Source organism: Phalangium opilio, unplaced genomic scaffold (assembly GCF_054372755.1).
Source record: "Phalangium opilio isolate 3A_F unplaced genomic scaffold, DU_Popi_V2 ptg000070l_1, whole genome shotgun sequence".
Classification (NCBI taxonomy): domain Eukaryota; kingdom Metazoa; phylum Arthropoda; class Arachnida; order Opiliones; family Phalangiidae; genus Phalangium; species Phalangium opilio.
In genome coordinates this window covers 15,290,214-15,310,004 of record NW_028324182.1, presented here as the reverse complement: position 1 = coordinate 15,310,004, position 19,791 = coordinate 15,290,214, and the positions used below count along the sequence as shown (strand labels likewise).

Below are 19,791 nucleotides of genomic sequence, written 5' to 3'. Positions count from 1 at the left end.
AGAAAGTTCTTCGACAAGTTGACGAATTTTAATCAATTTATTAAGTTTTCGGTTGTAAGTTTTTTGGCCTCGGTTTTTGAGGATATATAAAGTTCTTTCCTTGGTCAGGGAGGGATTAAACCATGAAGAAAACGTAAAATCCTTTTTTAGAGGTTCTTAAGGCTTAACGGTAAATTCTTCTTATTATTTTCAAGTATCGATTATCTGATATCGACATGGTTTTTATCGTCTTTTTTGGCAAGTATCGAGTTTCAACGGCCCACATAAAACTTTACCTAAGTTTGATAAAAAAAAACTGGTAACTATCTAAGAAAAACAATTGATTGGTGACCATTATAATAATTGCTACCAATTTACGTAAATTATTTGCTTTGAGAATTGCTAGGCTAAGGCGTCGACAATGATGCACTGTCTTTGCCGACATCACCTTTTATATACTTAGCAATTCAGGTGTTCTATTGAAGATGAAGTTTTGAAGTGTCTTTATGTCCAATATAGAATTGGGGAGCTTAAACTCCCGAGGGGTTTTAATTATTAGCGGCTTTAAGACACACAGTGACTGAATTAGCATATTTTGCCTTCTCCTTATAACCCGCTTTAGCGGATCCCCTTGACTGAATTGTATTAAACGAGCCTTTATACGTTCGTTCCTGTCTTTGATAAGATTGGCCTCTCAGGAAAGGAAATTTCGATCGACTTTCTTCTTTCATATCCTTCTTTCCCCCCATTCTTATCGACGCTAAAACTTAAGCCTTAAGTCTTGTCTTTTAAAAAAAACTTACTAACTTCTAAGCTACGAACAGTGTTTTTTTTTAATCAATATTTCCAGAGGAAATCAATTAGTAACTAAAAATAATTAGACTTATCATCGATAAGAAATTTAACGATGATTAAATTTCTAAACAGCGGTTTATAAAATTAAATTTAGAATGGCGTCTCCTGGTATTTTTGTACATCGAGACAGTTTTCTCATCCAAAGATTCATGGTTATTTCCAACTTGTACCATTCACCATCCATTTATTCCCGTTGCCTAGCAACGCTACAAAACTCTCTAGCGTATATCCTTAATACATTGTCGCCATACAGTCGTCAGGGGAAAATGGGTCCACCATTGTTTGACTCGTAAATTAAGCTCCTACTAAGCCCGATCCACTGGGTTTGAGGTTGTTGAGGACAGTATAGGCAGCCGCTCCATCGAGTCTGTCCGTCGAATACAGTTGCTCAACACTCTTGAGTTCGCCTTATAACGTCGGTAATGCTTAACGAGCTTTGAAATGAAGACGACTGAGGATGAGTTGAAGTTTCAACCGTTATATTAACAATAGAACCGTCATTGTTAAATTAAGGGTTGAAATCTGACGTTGAATTACTCTAGTTCTCTACATTTGAAATTAACGCCAGACTATCATAACTGTAGGCGTTAATTGTATTAATTAACCGGCGTCCGAAAAGGCCAAATCAAGATGTCTAGCATGGTACATTTCAAAATTGAGCTTTCATTTAAACAATTACAATTGGAATATACGGAATGTCTAAACGGCTGACCCCTTGGAGCTAAGATTGTTAAATTATCTTATCGTATAGGATTATTTGATACAGTAGGCTTTTACAAGTGGCATTTCAGTTTAAACTGATCGTAATTTCGCTTTAAATTTTGATCATTGTCTTCGTCAGATCCGCGTACGTTGTCTCAAAGCCTGGTACACACAATCGTATAATAGGTGTACGTCTTATTATATCAGAGTGGTTCAATGGCTTGTAAATATTTTACTTTCAGATGTAAATTATTGCGAAGTATTGTGAAACTAGTCCGGTTTTTGCTTCAAATGTTAATGTAACGTTGTTCATTCGACTTCAAATTATCAGCTTCGTTGTATAATTGACTCGGTTTTATGGCTGGAATATGTTATAGCAGGGTTTATTGTATTCGATTTTGATGGTATTGAATTTTGGGAACCGCGTGTTCATTATTATTAATTCAATAGGGCCACTGTTTTGTGTAAAGTGGTTTCTAGTCCGAGCTAGGATATAATTTGATCGCCTTATGGTTACGCCCTAACCCGCGCTGTGGTTTCTCCCGCCAAATGCTGTAACTGTATAGCTCTCTCAATATAGTTATAGTGGTAGTGGAAGACAAATAAGGTTTATAATTCAGAACCTGGCAGGCAGTGCGCCCCACCCCCGGGGTCAAAGATGAAAATGCACCCTTTAAGCTCAACCAAATTTTGCTCTTAAGGCGTTTATCTCTGCGTAGTTAAGGTCCCATAATTCGTAACTCACGATGTTTTCTATTTTATGTATTTTTAGAAATAATCCTTAATTCAATCGTTGCGGTTGACGTCAGCGAGGTAGAGGATAAAATGATCTTGTTACCAAGACGGAGAAGTTTCCTTCTAAAAGCTTTGATTTTGCTTCCGGTCACGTGGTTCGCTATTACCCTCATTATAGCCTTTGGGGACAAATCGGGGGCAGCCGGCCCCGCGCCGCCGAAAGAAGTCGACGAAGCTAAAGTAAGCCCGATGATCACGATTGACCTGACCGCCTTTTTTGGGCTGGCTCTGGACATACACTACTACAGCACCAGGAATGGATGGACTGACTGACCCTTCTTTCAGTTCATTGACCACGTTGAACTTAATTACGTTTATTTCTTCTTTATTTACAGTTATCCGGTCGAGAACGCGGTGTCCGTGAAGCGGACGATTCCAATTCCATCAACAACTTGCGTATCGATGCCGTCCATCAGCCTTTGGGAGGCGCGGAGGCGTTGAGGGATCGCGACAATAGCCTCAACAACCAACCGCTTCCGGGACAACCGGCTGGGGAAGGCGTTCTCTTGCCACCCAGGAAACACGATGGACCCGGCGAGATGGGTAAACCCGTCAAGTTGACGAACCTGACGGCCGAACAACAGAAAATGGTCAAAGCCGGCTGGGATAAAAACGCCTTCAACCAATACATCAGTGACTCTATCTCCTTGCATAGGACGTTGCCCGACGTCAGGGACAAAGAGTAAGTCTCATCCTTTTATTATCTCTAGAAACAAATAACTAGGCCTCGAATGGCCACGTGAAGTATTTCGAATTCCATGGTTGTGACGTTAACTTATAGTAAACATGATGGAAAATCCTGGGAGTTGTAAAATGTGGTTAAAAATATGAAAATGTTGTCACTGGGTATGTCGCTAAACCCGACGCTCTTTTCTTTGAGGAATGACGAAAGCGTGAACTCGACTTAATTAGCTTTAACGCCGTAACGCTCTACTTGTTGAGAATGCGTTTCTAGCTTGAAGATGAGGGGGTTAGGGGGTAAATAGGCGCCGTAGAAGGAGATTGGGGCAAAGGCTTTTCTTTAATCCGTTTTACTAGAGAAGGAAAGGGTCTCGACCTTTTTGGGTGCGCGTCGATCTCGTCATGGCGTGCCATTGAATCGTTTTTCCGGGATCTCCCCCCCTCCACCATTTCCCCTTCTCCCCGTGCCTTCATCCCGAAGAGAAAAGATAATCGCCAAAGTGCAAGGGGCTACAGACGAAGTATAAAGGGGAAAAAGGATGAAGAGGAAGAAAAAAAATACTTTTATCCTCTTCAAACGCGGAGGCGAAACCCCATTGCAAGTATGCTTCTCAGCATCTGGCTTTGATCCCCCCTGAAAATACTATGGTATAACGTATAACCATCCGAGAGTTCACTCCTTCCTCCCTTGAATATTTGGAAGAATGGTGTGTAGATTATATATACAGGTAGTTTATGATAAGTGTGGCATAAATTAATTGGGATGTTTTTTTTTGGAAAATCAATTTTGAGTCGAAAATGTCACTTATATCTCCATTTTGCTACAAGGGCCACTCTTTTCAATTAAAGATTTGAGCGATTTTACGAATGACCACTTAAATTTAATTAGAATACAGTGTTCTTAATTAGATTCAAATCTTCATGGTCTACACAGTCGCAATTCGACAATTTATTAATTTGGCCTAACATACATGATTAATCTCAGTAACACTCTAGGGTAAGGTTCATTAGAAGTGGTTTTGTGGTTTAGTTCAGGCGTCAAGATCAGTGTTAGTTTCTAATCTATATATACTGTATTTGTTTTGAATATTCTTGGTGAAATTTAATATATTGCTATAGGATGTAGAGAAAGGTTTTAGAAATAACCTTTCGTGTCGCTGGGTTCAATCTCGGTACGCTGGGTTCTAGGAAAATCTTAGGTGTGTATATATATTCACGACTTTCGTAACCGTACAGTATTATTAAGGTCTACGAAACCATTTATCCCATATATAGGATTTTGTGTCACGTGATATGCGCTACCGAATTCCTCTAAGCTAGATTACCGAATCACGTGCCCACTTACTTACCCGAATATCCCACAGAGTATCATTATAAGCGGGGGGTTTTTTTTTTGTCCTCTTTGAAGCCCTGCTGGACTTTGTCCGCTAATTTAGAACGAATTCAACCGAACGCCGGGGATAAGGTTGCTGCGCATGACGTTATTACACGATCGGATGTTATACCTTTGGTACTCTATTGCGTCTAGTCTGAAAAATATAATCGTTCTGTCCCCTTCAAGCATTGATTATCCAGAGTAATCGCTTTCCATTCCGGGTTGATGAACGATATTTATGTTCATTCCTCCAGTTCATATCGTACACGGTTACTTAAACGTAAGTGCGTGTTCCGATGATATAACTTTCGAAGGTTAGAGTACATAAATATGTTAAAATTTTTTAGAAAATGTTCAATTTAAGTTCGCGCGCGTAACTTTCGCTCTTGTCAGCGCAGTATGCACTTTACCCAACCAATTTTCGAGAGAGAAAAAAAACGGGGTTGAATTTTTAAGAGCGGTAATACAAGTACCGCACTTAAGGTGCTGGGCACTTGATTAAGTTCACGGAAGAAACTAAATTAGGTCCTAAGATGGAAGGCGATTTTCGGAGGGGATACTCTTTCAAATCTTCCCGCCGTCTTCTGGGGAACTACCTTGAAACGGGAGAGGAGTAGAGAGAGAGAGGGAGGGAGATAAAAAAGAGAGGAGGGAGTAAAAAGAGTATACGGTGGAGAAAGGGCTCATTACCGAAACTCTAATGATTCCTTTGAAAACGGTCTACAGTCCATTTAAGATTTTCTTTCACTTTGGTCCAAGCTTCCGAAGTATACGCTTAACACACTATACATTCTCCACGATGCGTGGCCGATTGCCAACTTGACTTTCGTATCTATACTATAGCTCGGAGTTAGGCGTATACGTAAGGTTCCACTTGGAAAATCCTCTCTCTTTCTATCTCACTTTAAGTTGGTCCTTAACATAGATATCGAAACTATATCTACATGGTCATTTTCCCCCATTTTAGTCACGTCTCTTTAGTATAGCTCCTTGATGGTGTATGTTTCTCGTATCTATGTAGCACTTCCTAAGACGAGAAGATCCTCTGGTATACTAAGTTCTTTCCGGCTTGGCCCCCTCTCGAAATATTAGGCTGCTGTATAGCTCGCTCAACTCGCTTTGGTGCGTGATTCGAATGCTGAACGCCTAGCCTCGATTGCCCCCCACACCCCGTACTAAGCCTATCTTCCAACAAGGAGGTCTGAAATCTTTTCAAGCTTCCGCTATATACTATTCAGTCCAACAACTTTTCGATACACTAGCCTAGGTAGAGATCGACACGGAGTATCGAGGTTGTTGGTTTCAGGGCGCGTCTCTTATACGACTGACTCCTAATCAGAAAAGGAAAAGCGTAGGCCTATGTAATACATCGTAGTACTTCTCTTCTATATGGGTTCAACCCTTTTTTCTTTTACCGTTCTACGTTATAGGTACTTTCTTAAATCGTATCAAGAATAATCTCATTCCTTTTCGTGGCTATTTACTAAATTGGCCACTATTTTCAACCCGATTCGGTCTATACCCAATCGACTTCTAATGAGCTGTATACATGTAGGAATGATTTCTCTTATTTCTATACCTGCCCGGCTAAGACCTGAATGGGGTATAAATGATAGCTGTAGTTTTCTAAACGATTTTATCGGAAACACGGCTCACTTAATTGCCAACATTTGGATATATCAGATAGGAGAGAACTTGTCTATAGATCGATATCTAGTGACTGGACTCTCTGGGTCCTCTTATAGCATAGACTACTTTTCTTACCATCGTTTCTTTAGCGCGTGCCTCTGACAGTTCCCCATGGTAAATGACCCTTACCGACGCCCGCCCATGTCTGCTTTACCCTTCTTTTTTTGCTTTTGCCAACTTACCTTCGATCTTCTCTCAGTGAAAGCATTATCGTAAGACGCCACAGTTATGGGTCTGTTTTTTTTTTTCTTTTTTAAATTAAAAAATATCACTTTTTGCCAAGTCAATTTTTCGGATTTGAAATCTTTCTCTTTTTAAAGTGGTTTCTACAAGTACATTCGGATATTTTTAGGTGTTGACAGGCTGTATCCACAAACGCAAATGGTGTTTGAAGGGAAACCGAAAACACGGTTGAAGCACGTGGAAGGGGAGTGAAGTTCTTGAAATGAACGCTTTTATAAGGATTGGGACGGTTGTTTTTTTCTTCGAGGGCTTAAGATACGGATTCTTTATTTTCTTTTCTCTTCTCCCATCGTCATCACTGTACAACCATTTTCAATCTAAGTTTCTTCTTCAATAGGCGAAACCGAAAGTTGCTTTTGATTTTGAGTTGAAACTCATCTTTGAAAAATTTCTTATAGAAAAATTTAAGTTTTTTTTCTCTCCTCTTCATCCAAATTTGATCTCCGTTATCCTTCTTTTCACCTTCGCCGACCAATTTTTCTTCTACCAATTCTACCTTCTTTTAAAAAGGGGTAGGTAACTTTCCAATATCCCGTTTAGAAGTTTTTCGTCATTAAAAAATAAAGATGTAACATCAATTTCAAATACGATAAATTCTAAAAACTATCACTCTCTCGAATATGTTGAGAAGCGTCCCATCCCTCGGATTCATACTTCTCCCAGCATCTTTCAGCCTAGATACAAGTAGTCTTCAAAGATTTACTAGAAAATACTTTTCTTGGGTGAAGAGATCGAGTTAATGTCGTGTACGTGACGAAATCCGATAGGATATCACGCTATGAAATATTGTGCTTGCTTTTTCTTCTTTTCTGAATTCGAGTTAGTCCCAAGGACTTACGAATGATGATACGAAAAAGGAAATATATATATATATATAAGAGAGCGATGTTTGGTTATTTCCGAAACCACTTTTCGAGATTATTTGCCACCAATATGTCTCGCGTTTTCTTGAAAAATATTTTGTTTTTTTGAAATCCAATCTCTTTCACTAACTGCGCTCCCCTATATTCTGTTCTGTTTTGCAGAAATTTTGACTCTTACAAAGAAACTTCATTAAAATCAATCTACATAGAATTTCGAATACTTATATAAACTTTGCCAGTCCATATTTTAATAATTAAAAATTTAAAAGGGTTTTGAAATTTGAAAGTGACAGTTTCTAGTTACAGCCAGGAACTGGGATCCTGTTCCAATCATGGAATAAACAGAGTTCAAATAAATGAAAATGGGTTTCACGTTTCTAAACCACTCGAAGCTTAGCTCGGCAATGGGTATGACATTGGTAGAGTTTTGAGAATTCCAAATAGGAACGGATATAAGCATCTCCAAACATAAACGACGCGCGGCTAATCATCCATTGGCGGGAGTTTTTAGTATGTGATATTACAGAAAATTCAAATAATTGCCCCAAATACGTCCCTCGAGCATAATGGGGCCCCCACGAGAACGCGTAGTTAGTTTCGGATATTTAACCGTTCCGGTCAATCGCCTCCTCAAACTGGGCCCCGACCCCGTCTCCCCTCTTTGCGTGCACCTTATTATACTTAATCTCTCTTTTTAAATCAATAACTGAAATCTGTTGGGAGCGGTATTCAACTTGGTAATTTTTAAAAATTGAAAATTCCTCTCTATGTATGGTATGTAATTGCGTCAAACTTGCGATCTGGTGTTTATGTCAAATACCTACTTGGTTTCGCTAGAAGTAAAATAGGAAATATTATACGTTGAGAGAAACCACTTCTCGCGAAATTGGACATTAGTACCTTTAAGCTTCTCGTGCATTTAAGGGGACACGCGCCAGTTATATACATGGGAAAGTGATGGGTTTGTGCGCCGCGTGGAATTGTCTTCCAAATGATTTTCCCTCCCTAACCGGGCTGGGTCTTTTGGAAACATACTAGGCCTTATTAAAATGGGGTGTAGGAAAATTTTGACTTTCAAATGACCGTCGGTGTATGAGTACGTCCCTGACGTACCGTAATAGAAAATATCTTAAGGACACGATACTCTCTCTCTCTAATGGTAAACGAAGTCTGAAAACTATGTATAGTCTAAACCCCTTTGCGCGTGACAAATTATGTGTCGGAGGTATATAGTTGGCAATCTTCGGTTTCAACATTTGTTGGTAACTCCTTATATTATTCCTTAGTCCTATTTTCTTTGTTAACAATCCTCCCCCCTTGTCCAATTCCAGCAAACATTTTACAATCGAAATTTCAAGTAATGGGGTTTGAAGGAAGAAGAAGGGGTGGTGGTGGGGTTTAAATTAGCCGTGTTAGGATTTGCGGAGAAGGGAGGGGGGGGGGAGAAATGGCGTGGCGGGTGCTACGGTAATGACCCCTGGAGGGCATTAAGGAAAAGGGGTCTATTTGGGGAAAATTTTAACGAGTAGCAAGCGGCTAATAGGGAACAAATGGAGCTTAACTCGGTCGTTTATGCTTTATTTCGAGGCTGGGTTGCAAGACCCCCAACTTCAACCTACTCCATCTTTTAAACTATTTCTCTCCCGAGTTGTGGATCGAGACACAGAAAGAAGAGAATTTGAGATGGCCGAGGGACACGACACACGCCTGTTCGCCGACGTTTACGTCTCCAATCAATTCGCTTTCCACGAATTGTTCCTTAAGTTTAGGAGGGGAATCCTTTTCCACCTCAGCAGGATTGGTTGGGACTCTTTGAAATGGGGAGTTAGGTTTCCAAACCCAAAGAGATTAAAAGTGGAGGTTCAGTTCTCTCTCTCTCTGGAACTCGAGTTATAGTTAAGGCTACCGTTCCGTTCGTCGCTCAACATCCACTCCGATTGTTGATTTTCAAAATGGATCCTTGATTCTCGATTCAGTGTTTATCTTTCAGTCTGAATTATTTGTTTCATCGTCCCTTTGGTTCCGTATGAAAGGTTTAAGAATTAGTCGACGACGTTTACGACTTGGACGTTTCTAATGGCGGTTATTATATAGCGAGGCCCTCTAACAAACAAACCAGGCGGCTTCGATTTGGAGCCGTGTATGGTATTTGGGTTGGAGCTTTTAGCCCCTATATATAGGGATTAACGGGAACCCGAATTTATGGACCCAAAGGATTAATAATAATTTATTGATAGAAGGAAGAGTGGGATTAATGCTTCCGGGAATTTCTATCTTCTTCCGCCGATTCCTTCCTATTGTTTGACAACCCACTAAGATGGGCTAGGCCTTTAAAACTTTATCCATCCCTGACCATCGCTCTATTTTGTTCTAGCTATATCTCCCTTTCTCAATCTGCTTTTCCAGACACAGCGATATATCTTGTTCTCTCTCTCCTCTTCCTTTTTGCCAAAAATTTTCAGCAGTGGATTTTTCTAAGTTCTTTCTTTTCGGAATTTAAGCGGCGTAGGTGTAAACTTGTGTTTGCGTAAAATGCCACAAGCGTAAATCCCCTTTTCTGTTGCTTACGGTGCTTTTAACAACGAGAAAATTTATACCAAATATCGCGTCAACAAACACGGAGAGCCTTTCAAAGGATCAGTTGTTGTTGTTTAAAGATTTCTTGTTTTAGTAGGTGTAACATATATTTTTTTCGTTTTATAAGCCATACGACACTTTTCTCGAAGTTCAGGAGTTATACCCTTTGACCGTATAGAAGTAAATTTTAAACTTCTTTTGTACTTAAGCCTTTTAATTATAAAAGAAGGTCATGGAATTTTTTCTTTTTTAAACCCAACAAGATTATTTCTTTACTTTTTGGGAGGTCATGCCACCGTTAAAAGCTTCCTTAACGTGTTTTCTTTTTATTTTTTCTTTTCTTCTAACTCGGAAACCTCATTGATTTCTCTATAATGGAAGAATGGCCTTCGCTTACAGCTATAGCGTAAAGGAATCCTATTTTCTAAAATGTTTATAGTTTTCCGCCATTACTCCTTTAGCCGTCTTTCTCTATCTGACTATAGCTAGCCATGAATTTTCCTCGTGCTCATCTTCACGCGCGTGAATCCTTCATCTAATCACGTGACAATAGTGATTATTATAGCGCGCGCAATTTCGAAAATTCAAAAACAAAGGCTTAAGAAATATATTTAAAACTAGGCTAAATGTGCTTCTATTCTACTCGTTTTGCGACATGAAATAGTGATGAAAATGGGAGAAAGGTGTCGTTTCTGTTATAGAGTTCCCATGGGGAGGCAGGGGCTAAATTTTTCTAGTTAAGCTTGGGGACCTGGACACTTTCTTAATCTACGTGTTCTTTACTGAAGGTGAAGATGGTAAAGGATGCCGCGGTCTCCAAGGGGAGTTGTTTGTCTTTGGTGTGTGCCTATAGTATTTTCCATTGACAGTGTTCTACCTTTTCTGTCTCTTCCCTGGAGGTTATTTGCACGGTTTTTCTTTTCTTACTCGTACCTAGGGTAATAGGTTCAAGCAAGGTTTACTAAGTAGGTATACAGGGATGCATACAGCTTATTGGAACCATTGAGTAGCCATTTTCATCCAATAGGCGAATTTTGTGGGAAGAGCTAGCCAGACGAATCAAGTCCTGCTCGCATAGAAATTAACACGCGAGATATGTTGGGCAACTATGGTTCCTAGGAGCTGTATGTATTCCTGGGTATGCTATATATAGGACGCGTCCTTTTTAAGAGTCACGCTTTCTCCCGGAAGTAGGAAGCTCTTGAATTCCCCCCGAGTTCAGCCAGCTGAAACCCCCTTGGATTTTCTTTCTCTTGGATATTTTTTCCCCGTTTTTTCACAGCTTCAGACTATAGTACGCGATTTCCTTTCGAAAATTTGCTTAATACGTCCATGAATATTGAAGGTTTGCGCTTATGCTAGCTAGCGTGAAGTGGACTTACAGGGGTAAAGCTGTCCGTGTATTTCCTATGGCCCTTGTAGAAGTATTAACCCGCAATGCACCCGTGTACAACAGGAGGTGTAATCAATTTTTCTGAGATTTTTTATTTTATTTATTTATTTATTTATTTTTTAGTAGAGGGTTTAATAATTCAATATTCTTGGATGAAATTGAAGAAATTCTTAGCGCACTATCTTATGAAAGCAATAATCATTTGAGGGTGCAGGCGGCAACGGAATACTTTAGGCCGAAGGTGGTCCTACCCATTATTTATTCTTATCGTATAGAAGGAGTCGATTCGAACTGTCTAAAAAAAGAAACCCCGCGTCCAAAGAGACTATTCCTTGGAAACTTTAAGCCTTTTTCAGTATTTTTACTGAAGGTAACTGGCTTTCTGAACCTGCCGCTCTGATAGTACTAAGAAGTTTTTGTCGCAAACCTGTATAGCCGATTCATAATATATTCCAAAAATATTTCTTTTTGTTATTTCGATAAGAAAGTTGAATATTTCAAATTTTTCATCGTGGATTTCAAAAGTTTTTTTTTTATATCGGGAATTTTTTATTTTTATTTTTTACTTCTCACATTTAACTTTGTAAGTCAATATTGTTAGGGATATTTACAATTGATGGCTTTTGAAGGATGTTTGGATTGTTTTGAAAATTTTAGTAAAATTCAGGGAATTTGAGGATATTTAGAAAATTTTAGTAAAAAAATTCGTGGTATTTTCGTGGATATTTAAAAACATTTTTTTAGTAAAATTTGTGGTAGTTTTAAGGGTTGAATACAGTTAGTCCATTTTTTAAAGTATCTAAATACAATAATTAAATCTTTAAGATCCTGCAATAAAACTCGTCTCATCTCCCTTCGGTGCAATTTCCCCCAAAGTGTCTCCGGTAATATTTGAGCCAATTTGTTTCGCGAGGTATGGATCGAATTTTTGGGATAAAGTAGGACGGACGGGGTCCGGGTGTAGAAAGCAATCTTGAATAAGAAAGTTTCGCCTAGCTTCGAGATCTCTTTTCCTCGCTCGGCCTTAAATAAAAGGATTATCTACAGTCCAAGGTCCGAGAGCTGCGACTCGGGATTTGAGAGAGAGAGTGGGAGCTAGAGCTGGCAATACGTGTCGCGAATACGGCGTCATCATTTATCACGCAAGGAGACCTCCCCCTTCCACTCGGCAGAAGGTCGAGACGGGAAAATCTTGTAAAAGTCGCCGAAAATAAAATTAAGATAAATTCGCAACTCCGGCGTTTTTCTCTCTCTCTTTCAAATCTTCCTCTTCTCAAGCTCCAAGCGATCCTTCTAAGCTTTCGAGCTTCCAATTTCTAGAAATAGAAGTTAAAATGCCATTCTGGAAAAGGGATTGACCGATTACTCCCAAACCAATCCTTTAAAGTCGAGTATTTACACCTCGATCCTAACCCTTTTTTTAAAAAAAATATTAATTGAATTTTAAAATATATTTTTTGAAAATCTACGCATGAACTAGATGACGCTTATGGTAACCTAACCTAACGTAAACTGTCACACCATTTCAAGTCATATTTCGAGTTAGTACGTGGGAAAATTGAGCCACTTATATAATTTTATATCTGACCAAAGTAATTTCTCATATTTTATCCGATCATCCTGCCATATTATCCTTCAAACATTTGATCCATTTATATTCCGTTCAAAAAAAGAACTATAGCACCCCCCCTCCCCCGTCATATAAAAGTAGAAACAGAAGTATCGTCTTTTTATGGATTTATAACCTTTTTTTTTATACTCGAGGGGTCGTTCACTTCCTTTAATTGATTTTGAACCCGAATTTTTGGAAAGACGCAAACACTTGACTGACCTTTCTACAAACACTAACCCATCAGAGGCGCGGAACCAACTCGAAATAAGCGTTAATTGTTTTCAAGTTCAAATTCTCTTTACTTTTTGGAGTATGTGGTGTATAGCCCCTCGGTCTTCGTTGGGTATATATAAAGAGCGGGACAATTCTGGCTGTACTGTGACTAATGGTAGTTAGAGGCAACGGATGAATTAAAGGAAAAGGGCCATGAGATAAGCGTCTTGCTCTATACCCACCCCCAATCTTCCCCCCAATTTCAAGCGAGAAGAAAAATCGTTCTATCACCGTCCTGACTCGGATAGATACTGCACTCGTTATACATATATGATACTTGCAACTTGCAACAGCAATATGTATATACATGTACAGGGTGTATCTCTTTAAGTTCTCTAAGAAATTAAGTGTTGTGTTGTTCCTTGGGAGGGAAGATTTTGACTTGGCCCCAAAGAGACAACCATGTTCGAGTTATGTTTGGAGTGTTTAATGGATGACCACTTAAATTTAATCAAGAAACTAATTTATGCAATGCTTTTTAATATAACTAAGGGGTCATTCGTAAAACTCTTTAATCATAACTCTAAACCGGTGGGCAAAATATGTCATAGAAGCTACATTTTCGACTCGAAATCTTTCCTTAATTTGTGATGGACTTTTCAAAAACACCCTGTATAGTTAGATATATAGTTTTTGGCCCAAATTTGAAGTGAAGCGGCGGGGATTGAAGAAAGTCCGGAAACTGTTTCCCCCCCTCTTTTTTCATCGCAATCGCGATTGATGGTTCATGGTTTTTGGCTTTTCGTCGAGCTCGAAATAAGTAACGTCGTCTTATCGAAATAAATGGGCACGTAATTTCGCCATTTCCAAACCCCCTCCCCCGCGCCCCCCTCACACATAAAGGCGGGGGAGGAAAAGAAAGTATAGTTGTAGAGTAGTAAACCTGAAAGAGAAATTTCGCAGCCATTGGTCACTAAATTCAATTCGATAAGAAATTGCCCCCAAGTATCAGGCTACTATCGAATCATAGAAAATGACCTAGCCACCACTTTAAAGATATTGTATAGTTTATTTTAAACTACTACCTAATACTTTAAAATAAAATTTTGTAACCGTTTTGAGAAGGAAAATTAAATTCAATTTCGTTTTGAATTTTTAAAATAAGGAAATACCCATCCCTATGTTGCGGAAGTAGGTTTTATCTTAGCCTGTGTCTTCCGTTGCGGTGTGTTTTCTTTATATCGGATTTTTTTTATTTCTTACCCACGGTTTTGTTGTCACGTGGGACCCAACCCCTTGTCTTGGCGTTTCTTTTCAAAACCGTGCTGCAAAAATGAAGTCTTTCGAGTATATATTTGTGTATATAAAAGAAATACCTTTATTCTTTTATCCAACGCGTCGTTCGCGTTTGAAATTGCTTTCCCGAATCGACTTGGGACGACGAAGTTGGTCGTACAACGTTAGGTTTAAAGTCGAAACGCGTCGTTCCATTTTTTTTCGCTCTGTTGCCTCTAACAGCAAATTTTCTCTCGATATGATCCCACTAGGGGTTTACATACACTATGACCATCTTATAGTTTTATTATAGAGCGATAAAAATATGTTCCCCCTTTTTCTATTCTTCCTTTTTTTCTCTTATGTGTATACTAGCCGCAAAGGCACACGGTGTTGCGGGTCAATAGGTATAGGGAACCAGTTTACCTTCTAGGTATAGCAGTTAGGGGTGGGGCTCGATTTAAGACAGTTAATTATTAGAATATTATTTATTTATAATCTTATTTTTTTTTTGAACAGGTGTCGAAATGAACGATATTCTGAGAATTTGCCTGACACTAGCGTCATTATCTGCTTTCATAACGAAGCGTGGAGTGTCCTGTTACGGACGGTGCATTCGGTTCTGGACCGTTCACCACCTAAATTCCTCAGAGAAGTCATTTTGGTCGACGATTTCTCTGATATGCGTAAGTTTATCTCTTTCTCTTTCCCTCTCTCTTGAGGTAGTTTTCAACCTCATTGACTTTCTCTTAGTGGTTGCATTCTGGTGTAGTTTACTTTAAACCGAGGTACTCTTATTCTTTATCTCGTAGCTCACTTGGGTCGCAAATTGGACGATTACGTCGATACCTTGGGGAAAGTTAAAGTTGTACGGGCCAAGCGTCGAGAAGGACTTATTAGAGCCCGATTATTAGGCGCTACCGCTGCCCAAGGTCAAGTTTTAACTTACCTGGACTCTCATTGCGAATGTACCGAAGGTAAGTTTCGTTTCTTTATATTTCTTTCTTCCTTTACAAATGCCATAGAGAAACATGGGGGGTTAAACTTTTTGAAACTTTAATTGGAATTGGGAGAAAATACCAAACAAAATTTTATTTGCTTCTCCATTCATTCACTCATTCAATTGATTGAATTCAATTTGTCATCGTGTTGATGACGCTGAGGGACGAACACCTTTGAAAAGACATCTTGATTAGTTTCGCTCCATTTCTTTGCGCTCCCTTTTTTATCTTTATCTTTTTTTTTTTCATCTCGTGCAATTGAATCCCCTCCCTCGATCGCTTCTTTAATTTCTGCTTGCTGCCAATTTCTGAATCGTCGACAGTAATTTCCACTAGGGATTCTTCGAACCAAACTCCCTTCCCTCTCGATCACCACATAGTAATCCCAATCCACAAATACATCGTGTACCGTGTTGTGTTTGTTTTTTTCATGTCCGCCGGGGATCCAGTGGATATACAGTAGGCCTAGGATGGTATGGAACATCCTTCGCTATAGGCCTATATCTTTTTTTTTCTCTTTCATGGTCCTCTTTTTAATTGCTCTCGCGGGGTCTTCGATTTTTCCTTCTCTAGAAGCTCCCTTTTTTTCATCGTAGATCGTATATACGAGTATACTAGCGAAATGGCCATCAAAAGCTTTCTTGTCCTCAATAGGGACAGGGGCGTTCGATAAAATCGAATTTCCGCTCGCTAACTTTCAGTCCCAATATACTGGCGGTATATGAACCCCCATATACTCTTTCTCTCGATTGGGTGTTTCAGGTTATATAACAACTCTTAAACCCTATCTAGCTATCTTAACATCTTACGAATGTAAAGAATGTTAATTTCAATTTAAAAAAAAATCTTATTTAGTGACGTACTTTTTGTTGTTACGTTACTTTTGATTATAGGAAAAGGGTTGTAAAATGTGCGGGCGTATGTATTTTCGTATACTATTGGAACGTTAGGCCTTTGCTATGGGTAGCATATATGAAGAGAGGAGAGTTTCTAAAGAGGAGCGGGGGTTTTTACGAGGGATTATTATCAGAGGGTTCTAGTCAGGCGCGAAATCAGCAGTCTCTGGCGTCAGGCCAGAATATCCTCTTTCTACGTATGTATAGACATTCTCATCGTGGCTGGAAATTTCTTTTCCTACTCCAGCGAAAAATTCTCGCGCGTCGATGGAGAAAAATTCGTTGGAGCGTTAGCCGTATATAAGCAAAAAATCGGCTCTGGTGAAAAATACCGTTTTTGGGTATCAGAGCGAGCCAACCAGTTTTATATTCGCAGCTATGTACTATGTACCATCATCCCCCAAACTGGAAAAGAATGAAGAGGCTGGAAGATGTGGTGACTTTTGCATGCTATAACTTAGCGCCCGGAAAATTTAACTCTTTTTCTATTAGAGTCGCGCAATTTTCGAAAAGTTTGATTTTTATTTACGACTAGGGTGTAGGCCAGTTACTTGTAAGGGTAATACTGGGCCTTTGCTTTAAAAATATAAAACCTTTATGGAATCTTGCGCTTAAGCTCAAGGCGAATTTTTCCTGAACTTAGTGGTTGCATCTTTATAATATAATAAGTATATGGGATGAGTTTTGGAAATTGAGATAAATTATCCTTCAAGATGCTACATGATTAAATTTTACCTTATATACTGATGTCTTGTACCATACTTGCTGGACCAATTAGATTGTCTTACGTTGCGTGAAATATCAATTCCCTTGTCACCCCCTTTCGTTTAAGGGGAGGTAACAAACAGGGGGGGAATTGAATTTAAAACTAAAAGAAAAAATAGGTAATTTTTAAGTTTACGGCTCTGGAAATGTCACATAGATAAATCGATTTTGGAGGCCTAGTTTCTTCTCAATCATGACTTAATCAAACTGAGCAAGTATTTTTTGGCAAACTTGGAGGGGCCTAACCTATTGTAATAATTAACTTTGCTAATTGTGAGAATACTTAAGGTAAGAGGCATGAAGCGTGCCTTTTTTTTTCTTTTCCTAATTTGCCACCTCTTTGGTTTCTGGTTTGACGCTTATCGTCACAGAAACCACTTTGATACAAACATCTTCTTCTCCTCAGTCTAGCCAGCGAATTTTCTTCCTCCCTTCCTTCCTTCTTTCCTTACTCACGTTAATTACTGGCTGCGTGGCAACCGAAGGATTATGAAGAGAAAAAGTGTTTGTCGCGCTTGGCCGGGGTTCTTCAGTTCAGGTTGGAAATAAGAGCTTGGCGAGACTCTGAGCCGCGCGGTAATCTTTGGAACCGAGGGAAGGATGCAGTTAATTGCTACATGCACGAGACCAGGGATGGAGTGGGAGGGATAGAGCCATAGATATTAGGGATAGATAATTTGGGAGCTCCAGGTGGACCCAAAATAGATATAAATCAAATATAGTAATTAGAAATTTAGGCCTAGTAGATTGACGAGTTAACCCTTAATTTCGTAATGTATTCCGGGTAGTTGGTTTAGGTTGGTGTATTATTTTGTTTGCTATGTCTATGAATGTTCGTGGATGGGTATAAGGTAAGGTGTAGGATGTCTTCTGGTCTGATAAAAAGGGTTAAAGAGAGAACGGAGATATAGAGTGGTAGGTCTCGTTCGCGCTCCAACACGGTCCGTTGAGCGGAAAACGCTTTTAAGATGAGACTAGACGAGAAAAGAAGACGCGCGGCGAGGACAAAAGGCGCTAAGCGTCTAATCAAGCCCCGTTACATCCTCTCTCTCCCCTAACTCTCACTTTGCCTTTCTAAAACCCGGGAACGTATATCGTTTAAATTGTTAAATAAAGAATACCTCTCGCTAAAAGGTAATCTCCTTTCATTCAGAACTTCATGATGGGTTTTTTAAATACTGGTCCGTTGATAGCCGGGATTAAAAGTTTTATTTATTAAGAAGTTTTGGTTCATTTAAAGACGTCGGATTAGCTTTAGATAGCTTTGGAATTATTTTCATTATCGACAGATCATATTAGTGGTATTGTTACGTAATTTCTTTTACTTGTCTATTGATTCTCTCTGCAAATTAGATTTTGAACCCAATTTTCGAGCTTGGTTGAAAATTGTTTGGGAAACTCTAATAACAAAATTAAGTTTTGTGAAGTTTTGTTATGTACCGTGAATTTGAGTTAAAAATATTTTCTCTGGAAACACGGATTTACTATATATATATATACATGACTCGGATTTCTGCGGCTAACGTACTATCCTCCGCGTCACGTACACGCTCCTCAAGAACTTCGGGCACGATACTTTATCCTAGAAAGTAATTAGTTTATAGGAACACAATCTCATTATTTAAACATCGCGATAGATGGAGATAGGGGTGAAGGTAGAGAATGCTGGGCAAGCGAGCTATCTATAGCTGCCTAGCGCTTTAAATTGTAAATAACCTAACCTTTCTCCACTCTGCTCTGACTTCTCCTTCCTTATCCACTCCGTGACCCCCCACGAGAGTCGTAAAGGTTTGGTTTTACTGCGCAATAATGTCAAGATCCGAGGACCCATAAATCGTACTATACCCCAAAAATGCGTAGGTGTTCTACTATGCCTTAACGGAATCCGGTCTCTGTCTAAGACGACTAGGTAGATACTGAGTTATGAAAATATTTAGATGGTGAAAAACTCCATGGTATTATTTTATAAATATCTTAGAATCGAATAAGCATATTTACACAAGTACCTAGAAGATTACGCGTATCCATCAATTTCGACACGGGTTCATGGAACGTCAAAATAGGGGGATAACTCCTTGGGTGTTAAATATTATTGGAAGAATTGGATATATTCTCGAAGAAGGCAGGCTGCTAACTTGTATTGGGGAGATTTATAAGCCCTATAGAAAGAATCGTCTAGAAATCGTTGCGATCCCTTGGAGAGATGGCGGAATTCGCTGAGAGAAAACGGGTGTTTAGTTCTCCAATTTCCCCTCCTCAGTTGTTCTGCGAGTCTTTGTTCTTTCTATATAGAAAACGAGACTCTGGAGAGTATGCGCTGACCACCGCGTATACGTCTCTTTATCGGCTATGCTGACCGGCTTAATTTGACCCTTGGTTCAACGCTTAATGCTTGCGAGAACTGAGCGTCTATGGTTTGATTTTTTTTATAATTAACTTAATTATGATTGGTTATTAGCTTAATTCAGTCAATAAGTCTCCTTTAATTACATTGCCCATATCGATCTGCCTTTTTTATTTTTTAGAACCATTATCATTTGTGTTTTTTGGGGGTTTTTTTCTTTCCCAGTTAATGGTTTTAGTATTTATTCTAGGATAGTTTGAACCTGTTCCAAATGTTTTTACTAATAATCGATATAGTATTTCCGATTTCCTTTAACTTCATTATAAAGTCAGCGCAATTAGGATGCATGCCCAAACCCATTTGGAAATAAAACTTTATTGCTGTACAGAAATCCATTCAGGATATGTTTGGCGTGACCCAACCGAGGGGACATTAACCTTGGAGATAATGTTCTGTATTACCTAGTCCATTTCGTTCTTAAAAGGACACTTGGAACAATCCATACCTCGTGTAACTATAAACGTTTGTAACGA

At 39.1% G+C, this 19,791-nt stretch overlaps 1 protein-coding gene across 2 annotated transcripts in view; it reads left to right on the top strand.

Moving 5' to 3' along the window:
* LOC149661967 (putative polypeptide N-acetylgalactosaminyltransferase 9) overlaps positions 1–19,791 on the top strand; it is a 107,897-nt gene that overhangs the window by 68,111 nt on the left and 19,995 nt on the right. For both annotated transcript variants that reach the window (XM_089843537.1, XM_089843538.1), the window contains exons 5-8: positions 2,309–2,511; positions 2,667–3,013; positions 14,772–14,938; positions 15,065–15,229. In XM_089843537.1, the coding sequence (XP_089699663.1) occupies positions 2,362–2,511; positions 2,667–3,013; positions 14,772–14,938; positions 15,065–15,229 (829 nt within the window). In that variant the 5' untranslated portion in view covers positions 2,309–2,361. The remainder of the gene's footprint in view (positions 1–2,308; positions 2,512–2,666; positions 3,014–14,771; positions 14,939–15,064; positions 15,230–19,791) is intronic.